Raw genomic sequence first — 21,005 nt, forward strand, 5'->3', positions numbered from 1 at the left:
TGTTGTATGTAGAGCACATAAACTTCTTATGTAGAGAACCTAAACGTCTTATGTAGAGCACCTAAATGTTGTATGTATAGCACCTAAACGTTGTATGTAGAGCACCTAAACGTTTTATGTAGAGCACCCAAACGTCTTATGTAGAGCACCTAAACGTCCTATGTAGAGCACCTAAACGTCTTATGTAGAGCACCTAAACGTCTTATGTAGAGCACCCAAACGTCTTATGTAGAGCACCTAAACGTCTTATGTAGAGCACCTAAACGGCTTATGTAGAGCACCCAAACGTCGTATGTAGAGCACCTAAACGTCTTATGTAGAGCACCTAAACGTATTATGTAGAGCACCTAAACGTTGTATGTAGAGCACCTAAACGTTGTATGTAGAGCACCTAAACGTTGTATGTAGAGCACCTAAACGTCTTATGTAGAGCACCTAAACGTTGTATGTAGAGCACCTAAACGTTGTATGTAGAGCACCTAAACGTTGTATGTAGAACACCTAAACGTCTTATGTAGAGCACCTAAACGTTGTATGTAGAGCACCTAAACGTCTTATGTAGAGCACCTAAACATCTTATGTAGAGCACCCAAACGTATTATGTAGAGCACCCAAACGTCTTATGTAGAGCACCTAAACGTCTTATGTAGAGCACCTAAACGTCTTATGTAGAGCACCTAAACGTTGTATGTAGAGCACCTAAACGTTGTATGTAGAGCACCTAAACGTTGTATGTAGAGCACCTAAACGTCTTATGTAGAGCACCTAAACGTCTTATGTAGAGCACCTAAACGTCTTATGTAGAGCACCTAAACGTTGTATGTAGAGCACCTAAACGTTGTATGTAGAGCACCTAAACGTTGTATGTAGAGCACCTAAACGTCTTATGTAGAGCACCTAAACGTCTTATGTAGAGCACCTAAACGTTGTATGTAGGGCTTAGCGTTGTATGTAGAGCACCTAAACGTTGTATGTAGAGCACCTAAACGTCTTATGTAGAGCACCTAAACGTTGTATGTAGGGCTTAGCGTTGTATGTAGAGCACCTAAACGTTGTATAATATATAATTGTTAGACTAGAAGTCTTTATTTGTCATGCAGTTTTAACACACGCGTGACATGGGTGATCGACAGGAACACACACACACATGCACTGAGTCGCAGATGAAATGTCTCTCTGCACTTTTCCCATCCCGTTGTCCTTCCCCCCATGGGCAGCCGGGAGCAGATAGGGCGTCAACGTGAGCCGCGCCCCCCGGGGACCAATCCAAGTGCTCCTGTCCGTCTTCGTCAAGAACGCCACAGCGTTAGCGATCTGTTGTGCATGTTTTTCCATTGGGTTTATCTTATCGGGGGGGGAAACCCTTGCGGGCACGGGGAGAACATGCAAACTCCACACAGAAAGGCCTGCGAGATACCCCACCTGAGTACCTGGCATCATGGAAACCTGGTCCCCAAGCGGGAATCGAACCCTGGACCTTCTTGCTGTGAGGCGACAGTGTTAACCACTACACCACCGTGCCGCTATATGTAGAGTAGTATGTAGAGCACCTAAACGTTGTATGTAGAGCACCTAAACGTTGTATGTAGAGCACCTAAACGTCTTATGTAGAGCACCTAAACGTCTTATGTAGAGCACCCAAACGTCTTATGTATCACTGTAGATATGTATCACTGTAGATGCAACGACTGTGCTGAATCTACTCCTTTCATTGCTTATGTTGGTCTTGTCCACTGTGATAGCCGGCCCTACAGAGTACACCGTCTATTGTTTTTTGGAGCCGTCCCTATGCAGGTGTAAGTCCTGTTGTATATCTTCCTCTATCGCACTGTGGAAAGAAAAGTTACTATATCCTAGTGATAAACTGATTAATCAATCCAATATATTACATTTTGAAACAATCTGCCGGTTAGCAAAAATGATAGGCTCCTCCTTGTGTCAATCCTGCAAAAAAAAAAAAAAAAAAAAAAAAAAAAAAAAGATTTTCATAGCTGTTGTGAAACTCCCTGGTCATAGGCCTTCCAGAGGCTTGAAGAATAGCTGGGGGACAGCAGGCACTGCCATACGACGCTACGACCAAAACAACCCATCTGCCAACCCATCTACCGGCAACATCTGCCAAGTCATTTACCGGCAACAGCTCCCACAAGTGATCCCCGGTGATGTGTCACTGACGTGCCTACAGGTCAGTAGTCGTCTGTGGCTTTGGAACCAGAGACTCACTGCCTCAGGGGGCACCACGGTTGTGCTTTCCGACCACAAAGAAAAAGGGAGCAGGGGAGACGATAAGTCATGCTGTGTTCCTTTCAGTTATGATGCCAGTCCAGAGTCAACACGTTATATGTTGTTTAATGAGGGAGGCTGGGGAGGAAGAGGTGCTGCGAGCCTGCAGTGTCTGGTAACACAAGAATAGATGCTGCACATCAATCACTCACAATGGAAATGCTGTGGATTAGAGCTCTACATACGCTGTTTGGGTGCTCTATAATATAGAGTTCTACATATGACTGGGTGCTCTACATACTCTGTTTGGGTGCTCTATAACATAGAGCTCTACAGAAGACTGGGTGCTCCATATGGAGCTCAACATAGGACATTTGGGTGCTTTATATAGAGCTCTACATAAAACGTTGTTGACTGGAGAGGAGCTCAGAGGACCAGTTCAGACCAGCAACAGTATGTTTGCGCAGTATGTGATCAATGCGCTACATTGATTCATCCATCAATGAACAGATTGAAAAGTGACAGAAGGTATTACCGTCTGTTGGTTTATTTTTAAATTAGAACCTAACCTAATATAGTCTCCTTTATACAATAAGGTTTGTTCAACTGAAAAATATCCCACCTCCAGTACATATGTTTGCCACATCTCAAATAATCGTATCCTTGTTAAAAAGTTGTGTGAATATCAGCCATTTGATATAGGCCTGTCACGATAACACATTTTGCTGGGCGATTAATTGTCCCAGAAAATTATTGCGATAAGCGATATTATTGCGGTTTTGAGATTTTTTTTTGAGAAATGTATTTCCCAAAAGTTTTCAATTAACCTTTTTACTTTTTTTTACTAATATAATAATAGCATAATAATGCAAGGAAACCGTTTCAAAGTGCAATAAACCTTTATTTAACATTGGAAGACATTTTAAATATCCTAAATAAAAAAATGCTCAGTTTGATTGTTTATTATAAAACACTGAAACTGGAAACAAGCCCTCTGTCTGGCTTTTTGTGTCATCCTTTTAACATGTACATGTATTATTAATGTACCTTGCTGTACCATGTACAAAATGTTAATAAAGTATGAGGAAAAAACTGTGGAAAGACAATAATCAAATAAACACCAAAATATATACTATCTCTATTGGAATGGAGACTTCAGCACAGGATAAACTAGGGATGGGCAAAAATTATCCAGATCGATTGATCACATGATGTACTCGAGTACTCGTGGAGGAAAACGCTGTACAAAATAAACGTCTTTTCCGGTGTTTTAGACTTTTATTTTGAAACCCACCGACCGGAAGTATTGTTGTTATTATCCTAGCAGAACGTATGAGCGGACAATTTGTCTCGTCCGGTTCTGTGTTTTTGAGCTAATGATAAAACAAATGTTGAGATTGTTGGTGAACAACTAACTTTAGGTTAGTTTTAACATTAGCTACTAACGTTAGATGCAGCTACTACAGGCAATCAACGATGAGGAGGAAGCGTCAAAGCCGTATATAATAGAATAGCCCTGTGGTGCGTAGGCACGACTCGAAACTACCCGTTATAATAAATTAATTCATGTTTAACTTGTCCCCGTGTCCAGTCCTTTGACTAGCCCCACCCGTTCATTGTAAACAATGATGCATGTAATTGTATTAACGTTATTGTGTGTTGTAGCTAATTTATGCTATACATTGTATTTCGTTTGTTAGCTATTTAGCTAATGCATTGAATAGCATCAACGCTAGATCTTTAATCTTCATTTAGCAGTCCAGTTTCTCCGGGCAGTAGCGAGTAACTACTTGGGTCTAAAAATAGCTACACTACAAAGAATGCTACTTGGTTAAAAGGAGCAACACTATTGAGAAATGTAGTTAAGCTATGTGCTCACAGGAGCTCCCGTGCTGTGCTCTAGTAACGCCAGCGGCCCGCCTCCCCACACGGAGTGACTGACAAGGGGTACTGGTTCCGCCTCATTAAAACAAACGCGCAAATAGCAATTAATCACGCCCGTCAAAATAATTGCATTCATTTTAATTATCGCGCCGATTAATCGATTTATTGCTCATCGCGGCAGGCCTATATATCAGCATTTTGTTTTTGTCATAATCACGGCGAGAGCCTTCCTCTTCCCTCCTGCTTCCACACCCTTATATGGGCAGCATCCGACCCCAGCATTCCCACGCTGCCAGAGGGACATCAATCAGCACGGCTGTGAGGGATTCCCTCATCAACAGCCCCTACATCAACCCACAGATCCTGTCGTCCCTCGTCGCAGTGTTATCCTAACAACCTAGGTACGATGACGCACACTAGCCTTGCTGCTCTTTCCCTATTGCCTGCCTTGTCCTAACCTTTGTTCTCCCTGTGCTCAGGACCACCGCTCCCGAGCTACGCTGTCTCCCGAGACACCACACACCTGGACGTCGCTGTGCTGCACGAGGAGTGCACCTGCTCGCACCTATTGTACATTTCATACCTGTCTGCTTGGTGCCTATATTAAAACCAACCTAAAACGCTCCATTCTCCCTATTCCTGTGTTCTGCTATTGGGCTCCGCCACTGCTGCCCTAACAGTTTTACTCCCAAATATTGGCATGAGATCCCAAAACCCAGAATTGTCTAGGGTTGAGTTAAAAATTAAAATAGAAGATTAATATATATAATTAATTAATACATATCTGCATTCTCTGAAAGATCAAATATGAACTCTAGTCCGAGTTTAAAGGTAGATTCTGTAATGCCATCAAACGGCGAACTCTAGGCAAAAGAGCCTGACTTGGTATCGCACTTTTACATATTTTGTTTCGGTCTGATGTGTGGGTTGGAGTTTAGTGATTATTATACTGTGAATTTGTTGAGACTTCTCTTGGCAGAACCAAAAAGGTGTGGCCAGCAGTAGCAACCCCTCCACTATCCCCAGCCAGGGGTGACGGTGCCTCAGGAGGTAGAGCGGTTGTCTGGTAATCGGAAGGTTCCCGGTTCGATTCCCGCTCCTCCCGGGCAGCGCGTCGAAGTGTCCTTGAGCAAGACACTTAACCCCTAACTGCTCCCGATGAGCAGGTTGGCACCTTGCATGTCAGTGTGTGAATGTGAGTGAAGAATGTAAAAATTGTAAAGCGCTTTGGATAATATTTTTATTTTACTCAACCCAAACATCAGACAGAAACAACATGTTAACAAAGTGCAGTACCATGGCGGCTGGGTGGCACAGCAGACATTGCGCTCGTCACCAACGCTAGAGACACCGGGTTCGACTCCGGCTGTCGGCGTTGCCTCCGGCTTGGGCCGGCCGTCATACTATCTCAATTAGCAGAGTTAACGGGTGGTAATCTGGACGTTGTGGACAGCGACTCCTACAGGTCGGTTGGGGGATGCCTGCACAGCAGAGACAGGAAATAGCTGGGGTAGTGTGGCCTCCCACACGTTACACCTCGCCGATTGAGAGTCCGCGCTGACTGGTGAAAAGATGTGACAGGCTGCCTCCACATGTATCGGAGGAGACATGCGATGCAAGGCTTCTATCCTCCCTACAACCGGCCTGTGGGGGGCATATGCGAGCAACGTTCAAGACAGGGGAGGGGAGAATTGGCATGGCTAAATTGGGATGGGAGAAATATAGAAAATGGATTTAATGTGTTTAATTTTTGTGTTTAGTCTGTTATACAGCTGGAGGTGTAGAACGTCTGCAGAGTTACTAAATACAGAGTTCTCTCCAAGGAGTGTTGTTCTCTCTGATAAAGATCTAAATGCAGAGTTCTCTCCAAGGAGAGTTGTTCTCTCTGATAAAGATCTAAATCCAGAGTTCTCTCTGATAAAGATCTAAATTTATTAAATTTTTTAACAATATACTCTGGTCTGACTCCTGTTGCTCCTAAACTCGTTTCTTTATCTTTCTCAACCTAAGAGGTTTTCTAAAACATGTTTCTTTAGGCAAGAAATAAGATACAATTGCGGGATGTGATCTGCAATGCCTAGTTTTACAGTTTGGTCTAATTTTGGGAATAAGGAACATTCACACAGAGGAGAAACAGCTCATTTTCATGGTGGTCTTAGTTTTCCAATGCAACCCCCGGGAAAACCTCCGATTGGCCAAAAACAACATCTCCCTGCATCAACAACCAATCAGATGTTTTTGCCAAGTGGTGTTGCCGGGGTTACGTCGGAAACCGTGTTCCTCGTCAAAGAAAGTACACAATGTGGAAAACCACCTGCCAATCAGAGGCTGGGATATATATATACACTGTATATACACTTTTTTTTTTTTTTATCAACTTAAGGAAAACTCCAACATGTTGGGAAATTAGCTTATTTAACATCTTCCCTGGAGTTAGACAAGAAGATACATACCTTTTTTGTCTCTCTGCATGCATTAGGCTTAGGGAACGCCCGCACCGTTAGCGTAGCTTAGCTTCATCAATGGAAGTGGGTCAGACCTTTACCCTGAAGTTCCCTACAGTCCCCTACAGTCACGAAATACACTCTAAATACAACTCCAAAACGTTCCTGTAAACATGTTGTGACCTGTGTATTTACCACGTGGAGAAATAAAAAATAATTGAATTCGACATTTACGTTTTCTAAGCAGATATACTCTGAGCTATTTTTTGCCGAACCACTCCTCTCTGGGCTCAGTGATTTCACGTCACCAGTGCTACTTTCTAACGTGAGGCCAGTGTTTGTTTACATTTTCATTTAATTCAAAGGATCCGAACTGATTGAAGTTATTATGATACCATGACTGTGGAGCCTCCGGGAGTCTGTGGAACACCTTTGTTACATGTGCATGGGCTTGAAAAGTGATGCAGTGATGGCGGGCAGGTAAACTCACTTTTGCACATTTCTCCAAAGTTGCTTACTGAAGCTTTAAAGTCATGACTGCTAAATGGCAGACTGTATAGCTGTAACTAGGTGCTTTTGACCATAAGAAATGTGCAATTGCTTGTAAATAGACCACAAAATGTAAACATTAAACTGGGAAATGGCTATAATATGTGCTCTTTTAAGAATGTACATATATTCTTCCTGTTCCCCAGGAACACACACAACTCTCTCCTAAAGCTAGAACAGAGAACCCTCCAATCGGTGATGTCACTGGGATGTAAGCTCCATAAACAACAAATGGGGCTCTGAATGAGGCTATAACATTTTTGTGTGAGCTCTTACACCCAAATTAGGTTTTAATTCACACTCTTCACTATGCCCCCCCCCCCCCCCCCCACCACAGAAAACAGACCCCTCAGTAAACAGACCCCACCAGTAAACAGACCCCCCAGCAAACACGTACCAGACATGTACCTGAGAGAGACCCTTGGCCTTCACCAGAGAAGCACCCAGACATGTACCTGAGAGAGACCCTTCACCAGAGAAGAGCACCCAGACATGTGAGAGACCCTTCACCAGAGAAGCACCCAGACATGTACCTGAGAGAGACCCTTCACCAGAGAAGAGCACCCAGACATGTACCTGAGAGAGACCCTTCACCAGAGAAGCACCCAGACATGTGAGAGACCCTTCACCAGAGAAGATCACCCAGACATGTACCTGAGAGAGCCCCTTCACCAGAGAAGCACCCAGACATGTACCCGAGAGAGACCCTTCACCAGAGAAGCACCCAGACATGTACCTGAGAGAGACCCTTCACCAGAGAAGCACCCAGACATGTACCTGAGAGACCCTTCACCAGAGAAGCACCCAGACATGTACCTGAGAGACCCTTCACCAGAGAAGCACCCAGACATGTACCTGAGAGAGACCCTTCACCAGAGAAGCACCCAGACATGTACCTGAGAGACCCTTCACCAGAGAAGCACCCAGACATGTACCTGAGAGAGACCCTTCACCAGAGAAGCACCCAGACATGTACCTGAGAGAGCCCCTTCACCAGAGAAGAGCACCCAGACATGTACCTGAGAGACCCTTCACCAGAGAAGCACCCAGACATGTACCTGAGAGAGACCCTTCACCAGAGAAGCACCCAGACATGTACCTGAAAGACCCTTCACCAGAGAAGAGCACCCAGACATGTACCTGAGAGAGACCCTTCACCAGAGAAGAGCACCCAGACATGTACCTGAAAGACCCTTCACCAGAGAAGCACCCAGTCAGACATGATGTACATTCACACCAGAGCTGTTTGCGAACTCTGGTCCGCCTGAAAACGTAGGTCTCGGTTCACTTCCAAGTGAACCCTGGTGCATACTTTTGTGGTGTGAATGCTCATCGGACCAAAAGCAAGACCAAATATAGGAAGTGAGAAGTGACCCTGATAAACTGTGCATCTTGAGTAGAAGGAAACAAAACAAACACTGCGGCGCGCACTGCAAAACAAGCACGCGTGGAACATGTCTCGTGGACAGACATGGGCGAATGAGGAGGTAAAAGCCCTGATAGAAATATGGCCAGACAAGCTAATTAAACAGCTGCTTGTGGCCACTCACAAAAACAACGAGGTGTACAAATTGTTTAGCGAGAGAATGATGGCAATGAGCTTCAATCGAACAATGTAACATCATAGGGCTGTCTTAAATACTTCGAAGCTTCGTTCGATGGCACAAGCTTCGATGGCACAAGCTTTTAAAAATCGAAGTTAAAAAAAAAGAAAAAAAGAAAAATTATTTAAAATTTAAAATTTTTTGCCTCCAAAATCTTGCGCCTCCATTCCAATGAAACGAAAGTAAGCGGCGCCTCGACTCCACCTCTCTACAACAAGCACGTGGAGATTATCTGTGTTGAAAACAACAAGGACATGTGCAGCAGACATGTCGACGAAGAAGCGAAACAATGCTGTTTGTTATTTAAGACTATGTCGGACAGATTTGTGTTCATTGTGCTGCTTTTTTAAAGTGTCCCGACCCATATAAAAATATGTCTTAATAAAACGTGCTTAATTAAGTCGAATTCTGCCTTTGTCTCTATCAACTACTAGGGGTGGGAATCACCAGTTTAATCACGATACGATAAGATATCGATTCTTTGGACAACGATACGATATTATCCGATATCACACAGTCTGCCACGATACGATACGATTCGATTCAGGTGCCTGCGATCGATATGAGACGATATTATGTGCCCATTTAATACAATCAGTAACATTTAAATCAACAAAAAAAAAGGCAATGGAAATATCATGACATTTTTATTTTTGAGCTCTTCCAGACATTTAAATGAAAAACAATCTATTGTTTTTAATACAAATAGACCTCCTGTTCACTGTTTTTGGTTAATTTCTTTTTTTTCTCGATATTAATATCCTATTCACTGTCACAGAGCTGTATTTTGGCTGGAAAAGCATATTGGGAGTCCCAAGGTGCAGTACCGGCCAGATCCTGTTAGTGGGGCTATCCCCGAGAATGCACCCTCCCAGTCCACACTTCTCTCTGCCTATGGCTCTGGGTTAGCTTGTTAGCTCACGCTAAAGTAACGTTATCTTCGATCTTTAACGCGACGTGGGCATAATGGAGTGACGAGGATTGCAAAGCAGGTTAGATGCATTGGACCCGTTGTGGAATAAAACAGCAGGGACATGTTTTGGGTCACAGAATAGGCACACTAGTCTTGCTCTATTGACGCTCTAGACGCTACTGATGTTAAACGGAGTTTGAGTTTCACAACACTGGGCGCGGGGCGATGACGTCGCCGGATTTTCAAAATAAGAGTATCGCAATATGAATCGATCTTTTTACGTGGCATCGATCCTATTTGATTATTGATAATAGATCGATATATCGATCTGGATCGATGTATCGTCCCACCCCTATCAACTACATATAAATATTTATATAATTGTTTGCTTGATAGACGAAGGTTGCAACATAATTATGTAATGTCATGTCGTTGGCTGTGAGAGCAGCCCCACTGCACCCAGGCAGCGCAGCCGAGTGAAACCTTGTTGGCTGCGTCACAGTCACGAAAGGGGCTACTTAATTAATTAATCCAATCCACTTTATTTATAGAGCACATTTAAAAACAACAAAGTTTACCAAAGAGCTGTACAAGTCCCACAACATAAGATAAAAAGAAAATAATAATAATAATTCTAGTATCGGTGTATCGTGCAACCCTAGTTCGATGCATGACGTGGGGGCTTCGGAATGGGGGGAAACGGTGTGGCTCGTCTAACTCGCTAACAGTGTGTCAATAAGGTCAACGAAAGCTTACAGTGTTACCTACTCTACACGTGTGTTGTCCTACTGCAGTGTGTGCTGATATAATCACCCAACAAATATATTTATTTCAATAGAAATCTGGGGGCCATCAAATTGGTTGTAAAAGTGTTCCAACAGGAGAAACACCATTGTTATTCTGTCTTCTCAAGACTCATCTGTATTCACGTAAACTGTGCATGAGCTCAAATGCAACACACAGAAGATAGTGTGTGTCTGTGTGTCTGTGTGTGTGAAAGTGAGAGAAGGGATAATAATGTAACAATAATCATTCATAGTATTCTCATTATGTAGGCTAAGGGATAATGTATAGCTACAAGGTCATTGTCGCAAAATAATTGACCGACACGGAGTTTAAAATACAGAGGCGCCTCGCCGAGGTGTTTTAAACGTCAGTGAAGGTCAATTATTTTGCGACAATGATCGAGTATAGCTATACATTATCCCGCTTATTACATGGCTAACTTACCAACAATATACCTAATTCATTTTACATCGACAAGACGAGATCAAATGCAGACGCAGTTCTGTCGCTCCCGCTGTCGTCACACACACTCCGCTGTCAGTGCAGCCAGCAGGTGTGTCTGATTGGCTGCACTGATGCAGTGTGTCAGTGGGCTTGATTGCGAACAGCTGCTGTGAAGGGTAATTTCACATCCCCTCCTCCTCCACCTTCCCTCCTCCTCCTCCTCCTCCTCCCCCCCTCCTCTATTTGTGAGGTCAGGATTTCTGTTTAAATGTGAAGGGTAATTTCACATTCTTAATCCCCACAACAGGGTTGATCGTGAAGTCATGTTATCCTTCTCTCAAAAACTGTTGAAACACTATATCCATTGATTATATTCAGAGCAGGCCAGATAACGCTTGTGTCCAAGGTCGCAGCGAGCCCTCCTCAAAAGCCCATTCCATTTGACTCCCTAAATGACCATATAAAGCCAACCCAATCAGAGACGAGCAAGGCGTCTCTATTCCACTGTGTTAAAACACATGACACTTTGCTTTTTGTCACTTTCACTCTGACAGACCTGTGAATATGCACTCTGACAGACTGAAAGTCCGTCCGTATGGGCGTACTGTATTATTTTCTTTTCCAATAAACCTGTATTGTATTGTTAACGTGAGTAATCCGGCTGTCTCTTCCTACTCCTGTTTGATTATTTCAGAATGCCTAATTCACAGTGTGACACTGTTTTAGGCTGCTGGATGTCCGTGGAGAACCTGGTGGTTTGCACTCTGATTTAAGGCCAATCTCTTGTCTCTGTATTTCATTTAACCATCCCTGGAGACGTCAAAAATCCACCACATTCTTGGTGTCTGAAGCGGGGATGCCAACCGATCCTGCCGGTGCAGACGGGCTCTTCATCGCTCTACAACACAGCCACGTCTGGGACAGTGAGGAATTGTCTGTCTGCATCGGCTGGTCGGGACGGCATTCCACGGGCATTACATGCAGCGTCGCGGCGAGTTAGGTGAGCAGGAGTGGGGGGGGGGGCCGTCTGAATGTAACTCTATCTGTGTTATTGATTATGTATGTGACAATGCGAGAAGTCAACCCTGGTTAGGCTTTGGTCACTATCTGTGTTATTGATTATGTACGTGACACTGCGAGAAGCTCAACTTTGATGTGGGCTTTGGTCACTATCTGTGTTAAGATAAGCTACATACGTGACACTGCGAGAAGCTCAACTTTGATGTGGGCTTTGGTCACTATCTGTGTTAAGATAAGATAAGCTACATACGTGACACTGCGAGAAGCTCAACTTTGATGTGGGCTTTGGTCACTATCCGTGTTAAGATAAGCTACATACGTGACACTGCGAGAAGCTCAACTTTGATGTGGGCTTTGGTCACTATCTGTGTTAAGATAAGATAAGCTACATACGTGACACTGCGAGAAGCTCAACTTTGATGTGGGCTTTGGTCACTATCTGTGTTAAGATAAGCTACATACGTGACACTGCGAGAAGCTCAACTTTGATGTGGGCTTTGGTCACTATCTGTGTTAAGATAAGATAAGCTACATACGTGACACTGCGAGAAGCTCAACTTTGATGTGGGCTTTGGTCACTATCTGTGTTAAGATAAGCTACATACGTGACACTGCGAGAAGCTCAACTTTGATGTGGGCTTTGGTCACTATCTGTGTTAAGATAAGCTACATACGTGACACTGCGAGAAGCTCAACTTTGATGTGGGCTTTGGTCACTATCTGTGTTAAGATAAGCTACATACGTGCTTAAAGGGCTACATACGTGACACTGCGAGAAGCTCAACTTTGATGTGGGCTTTGGTCACTATCTGTGTTAAGATAAGCTACATACGTGACACTGCGAGAAGCTCAACTTTGATGTGGGCTTTGGTCACTATCTGTGTTAAGATAAGCTACATACGTGCTTAAAGGGCTACATACGTGACACTGCGAGAAGCTCAACTTTGATGTGGGCTTTGGTCACTATCTGTGTTAAGATAAGATAAGCTACATACGTGACACTGCGAGAAGCTCAACTTTGATGTGGGCTTTGGTCACTATCTGTGTTAAGATAAGCTACATACGTGACACTGCGAGAAGCTCAACTTTGATGTGGGCTTTGGTCACTATCTGTGTTAAGATAAGCTACATACGTGACACTGCGAGAAGCTCAACTTTGATGTGGGCTTTGGTCACTATCTGTGTTAAGATAAGCTACATACGTGCTTAAAGGGATTGGGTGACACTACGATAAGTTTCAACCCTGGTTGAATTATAACCTTCTCCTCCTCCTCCTCCTCCTCCTCCTCCTCCACCTCCTCCTCCTCCTTCCCTCCTCCTCTCCAACCTCCTCCTCGCCCTCCGCTCTTTGTGAAGTCAGCAGTTAGGCTTTGGTCACTATCTGTGTTTATCTCTATCAAGCTTTTCCAATGTTATACCTGCTCTGCCACTGCACAGCAGTTAGAGGCAGTTAGGCCTCTATTCCAAGCACTTTTGAATATATAAGTGCTATTCAAATGTTCTAAATTCCATAGACACTGTCTTATACAGCTTATTGAGGCACTTGTCTTTCCGCCATCACAGCGTTTGTAATACCAGCGTCCTAAAGTTGGATTTGTCATTCCTTTTGATATTTGATTGTAATGTTACAACTTGTAACCCCTGGTGGTCACTATTTCCACATGTTTCAACTTGGGCGACAGCTAACTGTAAACAGTTTTTTTTTTTTTCTCTTTGTTTCCAGCCAGTACAACTATGAGGGAGTCCCTACCTCCCTGTTGTATATCCAGACATGTAACACACTGACCATGTTTGAAATTGTTGTTGTTTTTTTAGTTTTTTTATTTCTTTTCCTTTGGCCGGCGCAATCTCATTAACGCAACGCATGACATCCAAGATGCAGTACTAGTCAATGCTGTGGAACTCAGATCTATGGAATGTGAGGGGGAGGATGGTGCGTTTCTCTCAGCGCAGGAGAAAGAAGATAACGAATATGCACCAGGGCCGTACTTCCCACTGCAGGGCCACGCTGTCCCTGGGCAACCACACCACCTAGGGGCCCCATCTCCACCGGCACACCAGCCACCATACCCATATGAACCCGCGGAGGACGACGACAACCTAATCAGGTTCAGTCCCAAGTCCAACAGGAACCGCCTGCTCAACATCTCGCATGATATGGCAACACCATAGCAGGGCCGGTGCTACGGAAGCGGGGCCCAGGGATCAGTGGAGGCCCTGGGAGGGCAACTGGGACAGGAACTCCAGCTAAGCTCCCTGTGCGATAGCCTCGCCCTGCCACGAAGATAAGAACGCACCGCTGCTGGGATCCACAGGAACCCCTACCATGCACCCCAGTCGGCAATACAAGCCCTGCACCTGGTGTGCTGCTGTATTCAACTATGGGGAGATGACTGCTACTGTACTCAACGGCATCCAGCCTCCTTACAACAGATATATCGTTCTGTGTGTGAAGGAGTGGGAAGACACCTGACTGCTACTGTACTCAACGGCATCCAGCCTCCTTACAACAGATATATCGTTCTGTGTGTGAAGGAGTGGGAAGACACCTGACTGCTACTGTACTCAACGGCATCCAGCCTCCTTGCAACAGATATATCGTTCTGTGTGTAAAGGAGTGGGAAGACACCTGACTGCTACTGAGGACGACAACAAGGGAAGCCAGTGTGCATATTAAAAAGTCAAATTTCTGATTTAGATATGGGTACATATTCAGAGTTTGAAAATACTACTTATATTAAGACTGCCATTTTATTTTCTTTGTTCTTTGTTTCCTATTAACTGCTGTCGGCGCTTCGGGTCACTGAGAAGCGCTTTATAAGGCGCCAGCGACCAATCTGTCCCGGGCCTGGGACTCCTCCCCTTTTCAATTTGCACCTGAACTTTTTTCCCCCTCTTCTTTCTTTCTCAAGAGTTATTGTTCTACCTTATTATGTTTTTTTTATTTTTTTTATTGTACCTGTATTTTGCAATTACCTGCTTGGAATTATCGTCCTACTTAGCCAAGTATGACATTATGATGTATTAATGTTGATTGATTTCTGTATGGTGTCTTGAGACTGTGGTTTAGTGATATTGATGGTTGAAATTACCAGGATGTGCCAAAAATGGCACAAAGTGGGGAATGTGAAGGGTAATTTCACATCCCCTCCTCCTCCACCTTCCCTCCTCCTCCTCCTCCTCCTCCTCCTCCTTCCCTCCTCCTCCTCCTCCCCCCCTCCTCTATTTGTGAGGTCAGGATTTCTGTTTAAATGTGAAGGGTAATTTCACATTCTTAATCCCCACAACAGGGTTGATCGTGAAGTCATGTTATCCTTCTCTCAAAAACTGTTGAAACACTATATCCATTGATTATATTCAGAGCAGGCCAGATAACGCTTGTGTCCAAGGTCGCAGCGAGCCCTCCTCAAAAGCCCATTCCATTTGACTCCCTAAATGACCATATAAAGCCAACCCAATCAGAGACGAGCAAGGCGTCTCTATTCCACTGTGTTAAAACACATGACACTTTGCTTTTTGTCACTTTCACTCTGACAGACCTGTGAATATGCACTCGGACAGACTGAAAGTCCGTCCGTATGGGCGTACTGTATTATTTTCTTTTCCAATAAACCTGTATTGTATTGTTAACGTGAGTAATCCGGCTGTCTCTTCCTACTCCTGTTTGATTATTTCAGAATGCCTAATTCGCAGTGTGACACTGTTTTAGGCTGCTGGATGTCCGTGGAGAACCTGGTGGTTTGCACTCTGATTTAAGGCCAATCTCTTGTCTCTGTATTTCATTTAACCATCCCTGGAGACGTCAAAAATCCACCACACTGCGCACAGTGGCCATTATTGTTCGGCAGAGGTCCGTTATGTATAGGGATAATGTATAGATTAGCTACGAGGTCATTGTCGCAAAATAATTGACCGACAGAGTTTAAAATACAGAGCCGCCTCGGCGAGGTGTTTTAAACGTCAGTGAAGGTAAATTATTTTGCGATGATGACCGAGTATAGCTATACATTATCCCGCTTATTACATGGCTAACTTACTAACAATATACCTAATTCATTTGACAAATCGCAGTTGTTCTGTGGTTCTGTCAGCCCAAATAAAGTGATTATTATTATCGCGGGCAGCCCGGCAGGTGTGTCTGATTGGCCGCAATGAAACAGTGTGTGTCAGTGGGGCTTGATTACTCCAGCTGCGAAAAACAATAATCACCGGTGGTTATCGAAAGATAATTCACCGCTGTCGGGGGTCTATTGACCAAATACTTCGAAGCTTCGTTCGATGGCACAAGCTTCGAACATAAAAAAAATCGAAGTTAAAAAAAAAATAATAATATTAAAAACAAATAAAAAATTTTATTACATTTTTTTGCCTCCAAAATCTTGCGCCTCCATTCCAATGAAACGAAAGTAAGCGGCGCCTTCCCGCCTCCATTCCAATGAAACGAAAGTAAGCGGCGCCTCGACTCCACCTCTCTACAACAAGCACATGGAGATTATCTGTGTTGAAAACAACAAGGACATGTGCAGCAGACATGTCGACAAAGAAGCGAAGCAATGCCGTTTGTTATTTAAGACTATGTCGGACAGATGTGTTCATTGTGCTGCTTTTTTAAAGTGTCCCGACCCATATAAAAATATGTCTTAATAAAACGTGCTTAATTAAGTCGAATTCTGCCTTTGTCTCTATCAACTACATATAAATATTTATATAATTGTTTGCTTGATAGACGAAGGTTGCAACATAATTATGTAATGTCATGTCGTTGGCTGTGAGAGCAGCCCCACTGCACCCAGGCAGCGCAGCCGAGTGAAACCTTGTTGGCTGCGTCACAGTCACGAAAGGGGCTACTTAATTAATTAATCCAATCCACTTTATTTATAGAGCACATTTAAAAACAACAAAGTTTACCAAAGTGCTGTACAAGTCCCACAACATAAGATTAAAAAATTAAAAATTAAATAAAAAATCTAGTATCAGCACTTTGCAACCCTAGTTCGATGCATGACGTGGGGGCTTCGGAATGGGGGGAAACGGTGTGGCTCGTCTAACTCGCTAACAGTGTGTCAATAAGGTCAACGAAAGCTTACAGTGTTACCTACTCTACACGTGTGCTGTCCTACTGCAGTGTGTGCTGATTTAATCACCCACCAAATATATTTATTTCAATAGAAATCTGGGGGCCATCAAATTGGTTGTAAAAGTGTTCCAACAGGAGAAACACCATTGTTATTCTGTCTTCTCAAGACTCATCTGTATTCACGTAAACTGTGCATGAGCTCAAATGCAACACACAGAAGATAGTGAGTGTGTGTGAAAGTGAGAGAAGGGATAATAATGTAACAATAATAATAATTCATAGTATTCACATTATGTAGGCTATGTTGCTATATGATGCAATGTCACAGCTCATTGGCCATGGTTGAATTATGAACAACAACCTGCTGTTTGTGACCAGGATGTCCTGTGATCCAACACTATAAATACTACATTTGCAATAGCCCTTTGGTATTTGGTTTGCAATATAAAACACGTGGTTTTAGCACAATAACGATACAGAAAACAGTGATAATTGTGTTCACTATAATCGTGATATAAATGTTCATACAGTTTTATTTTTATAGAGGGCTTCACTGTTACTAGGGAACAGTTTGGACCCAATATATTTCCTGTGAACTATTGCATTAGCAAACATTGCAACAGGAAATAAACTCGGGTCCTTTTATAACGTTATCGTTGTCACTTCGAACCCGTCTAGGCTGCATACTACATGCAATGTATGGAACATCAGTCATTCTCGAAAGTCATAGGAAAAATAGTATACGAACAGATCGAAAAATACCTCGCGGAAAAAAATCTAATCTACGAATTCCAATCTGGCTTCAGAACATCCCACTCCACTGACACATGCCTTCTCTACTTGAACGACCACATCAAACAAGAGGTGGACGCGGGCAAATACTGCGGCATGGTCATGCTGGACCTACAAAAGGCCTTCGACACTGTCAATCACACCATTCTGATTGACAAGCTAAAAGCAATTGGTTTTGATAGTTTATCAGTGAGCTGGATACAATCCTACCTGGAGGGGAGGGAACAGATGGTGGAAGTAAACGGTACCCTATCCCCCCCCCTCACAGTGAGCTGTGGTGTTCCACAAGGAAGCATACTAGGACCGCTACTATTCCTAATTTATGCAAATGACATGTCGTCAGCTTGTGACTGCAACTTGTTCCTGTTTGCGGACGACTCAGCCCTGCTGGTCTCTGACAAGAACAAGTTACAGGTTGAAAAAGCCCTCAGCTCGGAACTAGGCAAAATCTGCATATGGCTCGCCGACAACAAACTATCATTACACATGGGCAAAACAGAGTCCATTCTCTTCGGTTCAAATAACAAACTCAGCAAGACTGACGGCTTCTCGGTTACAGTGGGTGACAATATTGTCACAAGGAAAGATGAAATTACCTACCTGGGTTCCATCCTAGAGGCTAATCTTTCCTGTGACAAAATGGCATCCAATGTAATAAAAAAAGTCAACCAACGAACGCGATTCTTGTACCGGATCTCCTCTCTGGTAAACAAGAATACCCTGAAGACTCTAGCAGGAGCACTCATTCAAGGGTACTACGACTATGCTTGCACCTCATGGTACCAAAGCACCTCAAAGGCACTAAAAAACAAATTACAAACATCTCAAAACAAGCTAGTCAGACTACTACTTGACCTGACTCCTAGAACCCACCTCACCCCTGCCCACTTTGACAACCTAGGATGGCTTAGAGTAGACGACAGAGTACAGCAACTTGCAATGGGCCTGGTCTACAAGATACACTACGCGACCAAGGTACCCATGTACATGTCAAAATACTTCCCAAAGGTCAGTGAATACCACGATCACAACACCAGAGGGAGCTCCACAAATCATGTAAAACCCAGATTCGGCTCAAACAAGGGACTAAACACGTTTCGCAATTATGCCACATCAATGTGGAACGCCCTGCCTAAAGCTGTAAAGGAATGTGAATCACTACCCACCTTCAAAAACACTCTCAAAAAACACCTACGTGAGACTGCAATTCGAAACTGGCCCCTACAAATGTCCTAACCTAGTTGTACAGTAAATGACCAAGTAAGGCTTTGTCAACATTCCAATGTACAGTGTAAAATGTGTATGTGTCCCCTACCCAACCCCCCCCCCCCCCCCCCCCCCCCCCCACCTCCAATGTACAGCCCTCACCCAACCCACCCAACCCCACCCCACCAACCTCCTCCAATGTAGTTTCTACGCCAAATGTATATACACTCCTTTTCTGGACACTTTTGTATCACAAACAGTACTGCATTTGCAAATCTGATATGTCATAAATGTATAGATGTAGCAGTACTGTCTATCTGTATGTCATGTATGTCATATATGTTATGATGAATTGAAAATGGGGGACCCTGGTGGAAACAAGACGAAAGTCTTTCTCTGGTCTGCATCCCCTTAACAATTGTATGTATTGAGATGTACTGTACTGTACCCATTCTGCAATCTGTTAATAAACTTTTCAATCAATCAATCAATTCTAGTTCTACGTTCACTGCAATGGTAACAAACTGCTCAAATGGACGACATGTTTGCCATTTTTACAATCGAGTTCTGTCTAACATTCGTTTGCAGGAGAATGCATACGTCTGCCCTGTGACAACTGACACGAGTTAAATCATATTGTTGGATGGAATCCTCACAGCTGATCCATTTCTTTAATGCTCTAACGTTAGTTCGTTAGCATGCTTGGCTAAAAGTAGGCAGCCCAACTGCAAATTGGTTACAAAACAAGCGAAACGTGTCTTGTTTGCAAGGTCGTGGAAAGGTGACAAACACAATGTTTGAAATCGCATCCCCATTACTTACCAGTACAATCAAGCACTCGGTGTTTACAGACGGAAGACCCCAGTCGCCATCCCAACAAAACAACTCGTCGGGCGCGGCCATCTTGAATCTGTTCTGACGCACTGCTGCCTATCGCGGTAGACTCGAGTACTGCACGAATGCTTGATTGATTAGTTAGTTTAGTTTATAGTTTCTTTAATAGTTGTCATACAGAAGTACAGAATACTTTTATACAAAATGCTTCTTACTGTTACGCTCCAGAGACTGTGCAAGACAAGATAAGTATGAAATAAAATAACATAGTATAGCATGTAAATTAGAAGTAAAAAATGAGGTCACAGTGTTCAGTATAGACATATGTACAATGTTCGATGCATAATAGACGTAACTGAGTTACCATATAACAATATACTATGCAGTGTACTAATATACAATACTATATAGTGCAAAGCAGAAATGGGATGAGGTACAATTTACAGTAGGTGTACGAGTTGTAGTGCAAATCCTTTATCAATAAATATAAAGTGTGTTTGTGTGATCTAAAGTGTGGAGAGTGGGTGCTGCAGTGTGTTGTTTGTTTAAGTGAGTGTGTGCGTGTGGGTGTGTGTGCTATGTGCAATTGATGGTTGTTGCATAGTGTTTATTGTTCGTTGAGCAGCCTGATGGCCTGGGGATAGAAGCTTCTTCTGAGTCTTTCTGTGCTCGCCTTAAGACTCCGGTATCGCTTGCCTGACCGCAGCAGTTCAAAGAGGCAGTTGTTCGGGTGGCTGGAGTCCTTGATGATTCTCTTCGCCTTCCCCCTGCACCGCTTGTTGTAAATGTTCTGGAGGGTGGGAAGCCCCCCTCCAATTGTGCGTTCGGCTGAACGTGTCACTCTTTGTAGTCTGCTACGGTCTTGTGCAGTGCTATTCCCAAACCAGGATCTGACTGACTTGGAACTTCCTTAGGCGCCTGAGGAAGTAGAGGCGTTGCCGTGCCTTCTTCACAACACTGTCAATGTGTGTGGTCCATGTCAAGTCCTCGGATATGTGGACTCCGAGGTACTTGAAACTGTTCACTCTCTCAACCGGTGCCCTGTCGATGCTCAGGGGGCTGTAGTCCCTGACCCCCGACCTAAAGGAGTAACCTGTAAGCAAGTCGTTTATATAAGTGCCGATATGAAACAAGATACGCTATAAAAGTGGGCTTGTTAATTACAATTATTTTATTTATATTAATATTTTGGAAAAAATGGTAAATGAAAAAAAGCCCTACTGCTTTAA

At 43.6% G+C, this 21,005-nt stretch overlaps 1 protein-coding gene across 1 annotated transcript in view; it reads right to left on the reverse strand.

Annotated features, from left to right (window-relative positions):
- mtx1a (metaxin 1a) overlaps positions 1–19,845 on the reverse strand; it is a gene marked incomplete at its 5' end in the record, with an annotated part of 48,874 nt that extends 29,029 nt beyond the window's left edge. Inside the window, one exon of the mRNA XM_084336967.1 lies at positions 19,765–19,845. Within this exon, the coding sequence (XP_084193093.1) occupies positions 19,765–19,845 (81 nt within the window). The remainder of the gene's footprint in view (positions 1–19,764) is intronic.
- Positions 19,846–21,005: the final 1,160 nt, after the last annotated feature.

This window comes from Notolepis coatsorum (genome assembly GCF_963971535.1).
Source record: "Notolepis coatsorum genome assembly, chromosome: 19".
In the NCBI taxonomy this organism is placed as follows: domain Eukaryota; kingdom Metazoa; phylum Chordata; class Actinopteri; order Aulopiformes; family Paralepididae; genus Notolepis; species Notolepis coatsorum.